At 41.2% G+C, this 11,483-nt stretch overlaps 1 protein-coding gene across 1 annotated transcript; it reads right to left on the reverse strand.

The window, feature by feature from the left end:
* Positions 1 to 232: 232 nt before the first annotated feature.
* On the reverse strand, positions 233 to 7,085 carry LOC309708398 (polyunsaturated fatty acid lipoxygenase ALOX15B-like). Its single transcript, XM_082536389.1, has 14 exons — positions 6,892 to 7,085; positions 6,472 to 6,676; positions 6,235 to 6,316; positions 5,850 to 5,972; positions 5,471 to 5,574; positions 5,056 to 5,222; positions 4,798 to 4,941; positions 4,002 to 4,205; positions 3,769 to 3,855; positions 2,885 to 3,054; positions 1,716 to 1,837; positions 1,514 to 1,614; positions 974 to 1,144; positions 233 to 840 (listed from the first exon to the last, which is right to left on the reverse strand). Exons 1-14 carry the CDS (start codon positions 7,042 to 7,044, stop codon positions 661 to 663), a joined length of 2,013 nt encoding a protein of 670 aa, XP_082392515.1. The 5' UTR covers positions 7,045 to 7,085; the 3' UTR covers positions 233 to 660.
* Between the last annotated feature and the right edge of the window lie 4,398 nt (positions 7,086 to 11,483).

An 11,483-nucleotide genomic window follows, 5' to 3' on the forward strand; every position in this document is an offset into this window, starting at 1 on the left:
CAAATTACTGACCTCTGTCATCATTTTAAGTGGGGGAACTTGCACAATCGGTGGCTGACTAAATACTTTTTTGCCCCACTGTACAACAAAACTAGAATTTAAAAATGATTCTACAAAGAAATGTAGAAAGTGCACGTTAGCTAAAATAAAGCTTTAGACAGAATTTATGATGTTAATATTATACCAGACACCAAATAGCTGTTCCATAAATAAATAAATAAATGAACAAAAAAAAAACTTTTATTGTGTTAAGGCATAAAAGCATAAAACAGTGCTTATTTTTGGTGATTAAAACAAAGGTCAAGGACTAATTCAATAACAGAATAACAATGCTTGTTGATTTGGGAGTAATGCAATATATTTTTAATGAATAAAACAAATCTGTGTGGGAGAAACACAACAAAACATTAAAATAATGAAAATATAAGCAATGTAATTTGGTAAAGTTTTAGTAAGACTCTGGCTCAGAGCAGACACTCTCATAGAGTGATGAAAATGTTACCCAGACATATTTCAACAGATAAGTAAAAATCGCAAATCAGCATACAATGATCAGAAGCAGTAAGTTCGTTGCGCCATTTCATCAGTAAAACTCAGAACTTGCATTTCTTTCCCTGCTTTCGCTTGAAAAGCTAAATTTGTCTTCTTATCTTCTAATATTCAAATGGCCACACTGTTTTCTACCACTGCTGGATCCATGTAGGTGTATGGCACGTTTAAGTGCTTGTTTCTGGCTTTGATGACTCCACTCAAAATTTCAAGCTCCGTCTGAAAATCCTTTAATATCTTGCGAGGAATCTCCTCAGTGAAGTGGTCCTCTGGGTACTGGCCAAGAGGGACCTAATGAGAACAGTGATACATTTAGTTTTTCTTCAACAACATTCAAATTTTTGTCAAAATAACTCAAAATTATTCACAAAAATTTACTGTAAACATAATTTCTGACATTCTTAATGAAATCTTTGCTCCTTACAAAGTCACTGGACTGCTTGCTGAGGAGCCACACGGTGGCCATGCCCTGAACTGTTACGTTGACATCAGGGAAGGTCGCCAACATCGTGGCCTCGCTTGTCGTCCCCTTTTTGGTCGGTGGTGGGAGTTGCAGGGAGATGGGAGTGTTGGGCATCCAGCCAGCATAGTCAAACTGTATTTAATGAATAAGTAAAGGATTTACTAAGATTAAAAAGCATAGTTTTTAATTCTGTCTTTGTTTTTTAATATTGTTGTTACCTTCCTGCTGTTGTATGGTATTATTCATACAATTATTTACATTTTCCCTTTGCATGACAATGAGTTCATTTGATTTTGGGAGAAATGTTTCATAAGCTACAACTTGTCAGTAACATGACTGACTATAAAAAGAGCGTCTTAGGGAGGCATGTGATGTTTTTTATGTTCTATTGTGAATAAAATTAGGGTTTTTGAGATTTGCAGACCATTACATTGATCGTGTTTTTATTGACATTGTAAACTGTGCCATTTTTTTCATTATTGGGATAATATAAGAACTCACCTGTCCACTGTTCACAGCTGCATGCTGGGCTGAGCAGGTGTAGATCACCATGGTGACAAACTTGATCAACTCAGTCACACTGGTAAATGTCTGAGGAATTCCTGAAATAACAGCATCATTCCTTTAGGTTTAGGTTGCAATATATAGTATGGAGAAATCACCACTATCATCATAATAATTGAAGATAGTAATTGAAACTCACCTGTTTCTGCTTGAGAAAGGAACCCATGTTCAAAAATGTCCAAAATCCACTTCTGAAGTTCAGAGTCCTCCTGGACCTCACGGTCACTCTTGTAGTAGTAGCCGAGTATTCCCTGCACAGACCTTTGAGAAATGGGAATACACTGTGTAAAACATGTTTTTATTATTTGTACACAAACTGCTCCAGGATTATTTAAATAATAAAAAATTGTATTTGCCCTAATTCTTTTGTTTCAAAAACTACATAAAAATAAATGGCACAAAGTACCTTGTCCTGATTAAAAATAGGGAGGTTACAGGTTCACGATCAACACACCAAGTGTTTATAATTTAACTTAGTGAAGGTAGGCTTCTGTAAGTAGCAGACACATCTCTCAGTTTAGAGGCATTTTAGTTTCAACAGAAATCTAAATGTTGTTTAATAAGATCAAGGCAGGCTGTACATGTGGTGACAGCTACTGATATACAAAGGGACATAACTTGTTTAAACATACACTATTAAAGAACAGGCTCAGGATACTCTTGCAAAACAGATCTCATAAGTTTTACTTGTTGGTCAATGAAGGTTAAAAAACAGACTAACCGAAAAAACTGATGCAAGGAAAATGTTGGCAAAGACTAGAAGAAGAGGTGTTATGCAAGCCACACTCAAATGTGACATTCACAAAAGAAAGCTTTTGCAATAAAACAAAGAAATCTAGTTAAAAAAGGTACATAGAAAAGGTGTAACGTATCTGTCTTTTTCTGTCCACATTGGAGATTTGAAATAATATTAATGACAATGATAACAAATCGGTTAGCCAGCACAAAGACATCTCTTAATTCAATTCCTTCACCAATGAAGACCATAAATACAAAAAACAAAAAGCAAACAGACAATGAGACCAATGCTTTACACCATGTGCTTTACACGCTGTGCAAAGAAATTGTCATTGTTGTCTTTTGCAAAGGAAAGTTTGTTATTACTGTGTGCTCAAATATATGACTTTACAGGAGGCTTTTATTTATTGATTTTCATATTTTAACCAGCCAATACTGTGGAGAAAGACCAGATCAGTTTTTTATGCTGATTTAAGATAGGATGACCCATTATTTACAAACTCTGAATTGTTGCAGCTTGATGGCATCATTAGGAGAAAATCAAAATCAAAAGAAAAGAAAGTGTGGTACCTGTGGATGATATCCCAAACCTTTAGTCCATCATCCCTGTAGTAGAAGTTTGGCACAGCCTCCACGCCACGTTCAGCAATGTCATCAGGTATGCAGAGGGAGCTGTAGGTTAATGAGGACACTGACCTCTGTAGGATGGTAAACATGCCCTCTCCACCTGATGATGCAAACTAGAGAATGGGTAGCTCACAGTTAGAGACAAATGTTGTACATGACACTGAAAAAGAAAAACAATTCTTAAGGTAAAGGTCTAGTGAGTGTGTATGGTGTTATTTTTGTGCCTCTACTCTGAGCGCACGTTACAAAAAGAGAAAAAAAAAGTGTTGTTGTTGCATTTTGAGAAGAAAAATATTTTTGATTGAAGAAAAGTTTAATTTGAGTGAACACAATTCATTGCTGTGTGCAAGAAATGCATTTCAGTGTTTGCTATTATCCATTTACACACACAATAACAGCCACTCGGTTGTTGGCATTTGCTCTTGCTCAGATCTCTGCTCTGTGTGCTGACGGACATCTGTAGGCCTGCTCTCAGTGCGTATGTGCCACAAAACAAACCAATCACAGACTTGGATGCAAAAATTCTGATTGGCTGTTTTGGTCTCCAATCAGCTCGCTAGCCACAGCATTCCAGAAACACTGTCCAAAGTGTAGCTAAATCCAATAGAGTGGTTTGGTTTAAACTAGATTAAAACCAACAATGGACTTAAAACATTTTATATTTTCAAATAAAATAACATACTTATCACACATACTGCATGCAGCAGTTAATTTTGTTTGGTCAAATTAAACTTTTCTCCGCTCAAAGTAATTTTCTCCCTAAAATTCAACATTTGCACTTGCGGAAACAGTTTTTACGCCATAAGTGTGCTGGTCGTACTGCATACCTGAGTGAAATTGCCAGTGTCAGAAATTAGAAGACGCCGAGCTAAGACGTTGATCTGCATAGTGTAGCGCGTGTGAGGATTGAGGAGCTGCGGGAAAGAGGGAACTCGGTTAGTGACATGATTGGGGCAACACTTCATTTTATTGTCCACAACCAGCCATTATGGACAAATGCTTTCCACACCACTGAAATAATGGCATAAAACAAACTGAAGTTTCAGCAAACGTCAGTTACCTTGTACAGAGGATGCACCATGGGCACATTGCGCAGCAGTGACACTGCAAAAACCTCAGCCAGCAAGTGCGTGCGCAGAAGGTGAACATTGAGCTGATGCTCATTGAAATCTGCACTTCTTACAAAAATCTTGGCGATCAACCAGTCGTACTCAGAATCAGTAGGAAGAAAGATCGGATTGTCATCTGATGGAGTCTGCTTCAGCTACAGAAGGACAGGGCAGAGTAGTCATTTGATACAGATGATCAAGTATGCTCCTAAAATCAATTACTGATCAAGACTGATGAAATTTCAGTTCCTGTTCTATGTTTGACAAGTTTATCTTTAAAGTTTGATACTCTGCTGATCCCTTATGGGGAATTTCCACTGAATCCTTTCTGAACAGCTTTACATGATGCTTTTAATTAGCTTTTAATTAGTTTTTACTGATGCTATCTCTCTCTGCTCAGTAAATATGTTGCATCTGTGTGAGTGTATTGTACAGAATGAACTGGGAAGGCTGTTTGTGATTTTGGCGCCATAAATGAAACTGACTTGATTTATGTACGTGTCAGACTCTGCATTCAGCAATCTGGATACTGCTATGGGATGAACTTTCACAAGGCTAAGGCTCAGCAAAAACACTTCACAGCTGGTGTTCAGATATGGTACTAGCTATGGTTGCAAATAGAATATCCTTATATTTTGATTTTACAATGACGTTGTACATGAACAATTGCTTTACACATTAACAGGTGTGCTATCTCTACTGATGAGCTGATAAATACACGAACTTAAACCTTACTGTCTGAATTACCTGAATGGCAATCGGCATTAGCTTATCATGAGGATCTTTGTGGAGCAGGACGAGAGGAGCCATCAAGTACTGCTTCTTCCCATTGATGGTGTTTGCTTTTACTCCATCCAGACGCTTGTAGTCACACAGGAATATGTTCCCTTTCTGTTTGAAAGTTCAGGATATTGCAACAGTGTGGATATAATATTTAGTCAGTGACTGTACAAGTACAATTATTTGACAAAAAATCAATTTATTATAAAGAATTCAGATGATCACCTTCATTTCATCTGCCAGGCTGCACTGGCCATGGGGAAAGACCATGTCATCAGTGACAGGGAAGTTACTGGGCAGGGCTGTACAAAGCTGAATCAACATGGGGTTGACACCATTTAGAAACTGGTAGCCAAAGAAAGCATCCTCTTTCCAGTGTTCATGAACATATTCTGTGAAAAAGAGACATTTAACTTATTATTTTTGAAACTGTGAGCTACTAAATTCTGCTAAATTTCTGAATTAATGTCAGAAGTTCAGGGTCTGAGAGTCTTCATTACGTGAACTGTAAAAGAAAAGTCCGATTTCTCTGGTAAGAATATAGATGGTTTACAGAACAGGCTGCCCAATATTCAGCTCATTATTGCATAGAGTGCATACTGTATAAGGACTCCAATATGCTATGATGTTAGTACAGTACCTGATATTTCAGTCTTTTTGCAGCAAAACACTCGATTGATGCTGTCAATATTATCCCACTTCTTCTTACAGTTATCCAGTCCCTTCAGCTTCAGCTCAGTCAGTCTGAAACAGAAGAGCACATTTATTTAACTTCATTATGATACTTAATATACTTTTGATAAGTAAAGAGAAAAATATGGTAAATGGCCTGTATTTGTATAGCACTTTACTAGTCCCTAAGGACCCCAAAGCGCTTTACACTATACACAATCATCCACACATTCACACACACATTCACACACTGGTGATGGCAAGCTACTGTATAGCCACAGCCGCCCTGGGGCACAGTGACAGAGGAGTAAAGAGTAAAGAGAAAAATATGTATAACAGAACTTCACCCTGTGGAAGCAGTGTAGAGAAACTCTTTAGTTTTGGTGAAGGAGAACTGAACCTCATACGGGAGTGAAAATAGGTTTTCTGCCTTCATGGAGTGAGGTATTTTCTCTGCATATGCATCCCAGCTGATGAAACGAAGAAACAGCGATGATGAGGAAGTTAGTTACAGTATGACATGATATACTTTTTATCTGCAACATATGCAATAGTTTAATTTCTTTTAATTAATCCCAGCAGACAAAGAATATGCTGCAATGCTTAATTTAATGCTTAAATATATTTAAGCTTTAGGTTTAGTATTAGGATATTCAGCTATAACTGGACAGCATTTGTATTCTAGTTTCAGGAGCTGTAAGGCTAAAATGTGTATAAGCTCTGAATTCTCACCGATAGTCTTCCTCTCGCTGCTGAATCTCCTGCTGCCGACTGTACCTGCCAAGATGATGGTTGTCTTCAAAGACTCTCAGAGCTATAAAAAAAAAAGAAAAGAAAGAAAGAAAGAAAAAGGGTTTCTTGTGAATGTGGTATATTGGAAAACTGCTTTAGTCTCATTACAAGATTTTTGTTGTCCTCACTGGTTTGTAACTACAGAACAAGATTTAAGATGAGCACAGTTTCCCAAACCTTTTCCATCCCTGAAGCGGTGCACCTTGCTATCAGCAATCCAGCGGTAGATGGGAAAGCTGTAGATGTCTCCTTCAGGGGATTTCACTTCCACCTTGGCACAAAACCAAGCGTCCTCCGGGAACAGTGGGAGAGATTGTTTGTCTAACTCTATCAGCACAAGATTTCCAAGCGAAGTGGGGCAGGACACCTTAAACTTTGATACCTAAAGAATGACATAGCAGTTTGTGCTGAGCTGTAACACTCGAGCATACAATTCCTGTTATAATTTACTGTGGTCCATGAAGTGAACTGTTTGCTTTGACCATCTTCATGGTGATAGATTCCCCTTATTTCCACAAAAATGATTTCATTTGTGTATCATCTCATACAGGAAACCTGAGATACATTTAATCATGAAGATGCATATTTCAGACTTACGGCTCCTATAACGAAGGATGTAGCCCCTTTCAAGCCCATGAGCCACGTGCGATCACTCTCCCCATCTGTGCCCACCAGCTTAATGAAGACATTGTTAAGAGTAGTGGAATTAAGGTGATCACCAGTGAATACGGTCACTTTATACTGCACCATTTTCCCTCTTGAATGTGGTCAGATCCTTGGAATAACTACTCTGTCAGAAGTTGCCCCCACGATCGTCTCTTTTTATTGACACATTTTAGTGGGAGTGTCCAGGCAATTGCATCAGGTAGGTGTTGTGTTGAAATGTTGGACATGTGTGATCAACTGCTGTAACCTGAGAAACCACAGGAATTTGAGCTGATGATGAAATAACGAGGCTTTATTTTATTCAAGAGAAATCGCAGCCACTGTGAAATGTAGAAGTATGCAACTATTTGCTAAATACACACACCAAAAAAGTTTTGTAGAATTTTAACACACCTTAAAGTCAATATTTGGTATGACTCTTCTCTTAGATAGGCTTCCTTGAAATTTCTTTCAGTAGCCTTCAGGGATAATCAAAATATGACAGAGCCCCCATTGTGTTTTACAGATGGCTGTAAAACTCACTGCTGTACCTCTCCTAAGATAAGATAAGATAAGATAAGATAAGATAGAACTTTATTAATCCCTCGGGTGGGTTCCTCTGGGAAATTCGACTTCCAAAAAGCACAGCAACGACCGAAGTTACAGTTACAGAATTGTTATATATATATATATATATATATATATACACACACACACACACACACATATATAAATACAGAGACAAATATAAATAAAATATACAAAGGGGATAAATAGAATAAATAGGAATAAAAAATAAAAATACAAGTGAATTGCACATTTCAAGTATTGAGTCTATTGCACACCACAGCATAGAAAAGTACTCCTGACCTCTTTCCTAAATACATTGATGATTTGAACCATAATTTTTTTAAATTCAATTTTCAATTTGGATTCATCTCTACATGTGACCTTTTTTCACTGATGTTCTTTCCCATTCTTGTGTAATTTGGCCTACGTCAGCCTTTTCTCCCTGTTTTGCTTCCTTAAGAATGACTTGACAGTCACACTTTCACTGAGACTGTTATGGTTCAACGTGGGCACTCAAGCGCAGGACTCCAGAATCAGCTGTACACAAGAATTTATTTACAGAATCCACCAGGTGTTTATACAGGAAGTGCAGGGCAGCGCTATATACAACAAAGTGAGGGATGAGGCTCCAGGGAAATCCAAAGGGGTAGTCACTCGTTCTCCAATTCTCCACACTCACAACCGCAGTTCCACTCTCCACACTTGACACAATGATTCACACAGGGAAGGTATTCAGGAGGTCTGTAGATGAGGAAACGAGAATTAATTACAACGTTCATGCTGTTGACGTCGACTGCGAAAATTGTCAGGCGGTGGAAGGAATACTTCGAGGACCTCCTTAATCCCACTGACACATCTTCTGAGGAGGAAGCAGAGTCTGGGGATGAGGGGAATGACCCGCCAGTTTCCGGGGGCGAGGTCACTGAGGCAGTTAAACAACTCCTTGGTGGCAGAGCCCCTGGTGTTGATGAGGTCTGCCCCCGAGTTCCTGAAAACTCTGGACGTTGTAGGGCTGTCCTGGTTGACACGCCTCTACAATGTTGCGTGGAGATCAGGGGCAGTACCTGTGGACTGGCAGACCGGGGTGGTGGTCCCCATCTTTAAGAAGGGGGACCGGAGGGTGTGTTCCAACTACAGGGGGATCACACTCCTCAGCCTCCCTGGGAAAGTCTATGCCAGGGTGCTGGAAAGGGGAGTTCGTCCGCTAATCGAACCTCGGATACAGGAGGAACAATGCGGTTTTCGTCCTGGTCGCAGAACACTGGACCAGCTCTTTATCCTCTCGAGGATACTTGAGGGTGCATGGGAGTTTGCCCAACCAGTCTACATGTGTTTTGTGGACTCGGAGAAGGCATTCGACCATGTCCCTCGGGGTGTCCTGTGGGAGGTGTTGCGGTATGGGGTGTCTGGCCCATTGCTACGGGCCATTCGATCCCTATACAACCGTTGCAAGAGCTTGGTTCGCATTGCCGGCAATAAGTCGGACTCGTTCCCGGTGGGTGATGGGCTCTGCCAGGGCTGCCCTTTGTCTCCGGTTCTGTTCATAATTTTTATGGACAGGATTTCTAGGCGCAGCCAAGTGGCGGAGGGCTTTCGCTTTGGTGGCCTCATAATCTCATCTCTACTTTTTGCGGATGATGTGGTTCTGTTGGCTTCATCGGGTGAGGGTCTCCAGCTCGCACTGGAGCGGTTCGCAGCTGAGTGTGAAGCAGCGGGAATGAGGATCAGCACCTCCAAATCTGAGGCCATGGTTCTCAGCCGGAAAAGGGTAGAGTGCGCTCTCCGGGTCGGGGATGAGTTCCTGCCCCAAGTGGAGGAGTTCAAGTGTCTCGGGGTCTTGTTCGCGAGTGATGGGAGAAGGGAGCCGGAGATCGACAGACGGATTGGGGCTGCAGCTGCAGTGATGCAGACGCTGCACCGGTCCGTCGTGGTGAAGAGGGAGCTGAGTGTAAAAGCGAAGCTCTCAATTTACTGGTCGATCTACGTCCCTACCCTCACCTATGGCCACGAGCTGTGGGTAGTGACCGAAAGAACGAGATCACGGATACAAGCAGCAGAAATGAGCTTCCTCTGAAGGGTGGCTGGCCTCTCCCTTAGAGATAGGGTGAGAAGCTCGGCCATCCGGGAGGGGCTCAGAGTAGAGCCGCTGCTCCTCCACATCGAAAGGAGCCAGCTGAGGTGGTTCGGGCATCTGACAAGGATGCCTCCTGGGCGCCTCCTGGGTGAGGTGTTCCAGGCATGCCCCACCGGGAGGAGGCGACCCAGGACACGCTGGAGAGATTATATCTCTCGGCTGGCCTGGGAACGCCTTGGTGTTCCCCTGGATAAGCTGGAGGAGGTGGCTGGGGAGAGGGAGGTCTGGGCCTCTCTGCTTAGGCTGCTGCCCCCGCAACCCGGCCCCGGATAAAGCGGATGAAGATGGATGGACGTTCATAATAGACTCTTGACTTAACTGAGCTCTAGCTTTGACGCATGGTAGACAACGATCCAACGAAGACCAGCTGGCTCAAATGCTAATCGCCTTAATGGGCATCACGCCCTTCCGTGGGCCGAAGGCGTGAAGCCACAATGAGTTCCGCCCCGGCGACAGAGAGGAGTAGAGAGAGAGCAAGAGAGAGAAAAAGGTAGAAATAGCCGATCAGCATCCTGCTGATCCCCCAGGCCGTGACAGAGACCATTTATGATGAAGTTTTGATAAGCTGGATCAGCTGAAGGGCCAGATGCATGTTTCAGGTCCGGTGTCAGGTCTTTGTTGAATTTATTTATATATGTTATACATATATGGTAAAAAGATGACTTTCAGATGTTGATCTGCTGTAGATAGTTTCTTAGGCCTGCTACGTTCTTTTGTAGCAGGCCTTGTTCAATTACCTCAATTTTTTGGAGGATACACTGCATACTATATGCCAGGTTTTTGGCTAAGAGCTAAGGCCTTTTCTATAAATTCAGTGAAAGATATTGGAATAAATTATATTTTAAAGGAAGCTACCAGTCATAAAATATAAAGACAAAGTTAAAAGTTAAAATACCCTCTTTGCTAAGTGGTGTGTATTTAAATGACCACGGCTGACCCGACGACATGAAGATGCTTTCACGTATCTTTATTCTTTTATTTACCGCTGTCATGTCATTTGCTGTCATGTTACATACACAGCTTGCAGCTGAACACTTCTACAACAACAACACACAGCAGGCAGAGCAGATTTTAAGCTGGCGAGGCGTGACTGTGATGCAGCGCAGGTGCGTCCGCCTTCCCTGCTGCGGCACCACCGACCACGCCCGCCACAGTGTAGATACAACACTGGTTCATCCTTTGAGTGATTTTTATGCTTGAATGATTCTCAGGTCACTGTTCACAGGCACCCACATGGTCAGTGAGGTGCCTAGATCCTCCACTTTTAAATGTCTCACAGCGCAATGCTTAGCATATTTTGGTTCCTGCAACTGGTCCGTCGGTTATTGTCTCCCCCGAAACACTTCTCTTGTGCTTTTGGAAATCAGTTTTTTCCTATTTCTATTTTATTTTTTTTCCATTTCCGTTGTGTTTTGTGTGCTTTTGCAGCGGTTTTCATATTGCTGGTGTTTTCTTTAGTTGCAGTCCGTTTGGCCTCTCAGGGCCACCGTAACCACCAGTGTAATGTGCCTCTACATAGAATTGTATCCTTGTTGGACTGTTTATAGGAAAATAAAAATCTGTTATTTTTGTTAATGAGCCAGAATAATAACTAAACAATGGCTCTGTGAGCATGGTCATGAAATCAAAGTGGGTAGTGGTAAATACAGTTAAGTTGTTTTGCCTCCGTTAATAATTATATTATGTAAAAAAAAAAAAGTTTAAATGGTGTGGTGATATTTGTTCGCTGATTTCAGGAGTTTGGTGGGCTTCAAGTTGTTGGTCCATCTATGGGGGATACAAAAGTGGAAAACGTATTCATGTGCAGCAAACTGGAATGAAGGGCGGAGTTTCCTTCCAC

The sequence above is a fragment of the Aulonocara stuartgranti genome (genome assembly GCF_965226115.1).
Source record: "Aulonocara stuartgranti genome assembly, chromosome: 6".
In the NCBI taxonomy this organism is placed as follows: Eukaryota; Metazoa; Chordata; class Actinopteri; order Cichliformes; family Cichlidae; genus Aulonocara; species Aulonocara stuartgranti.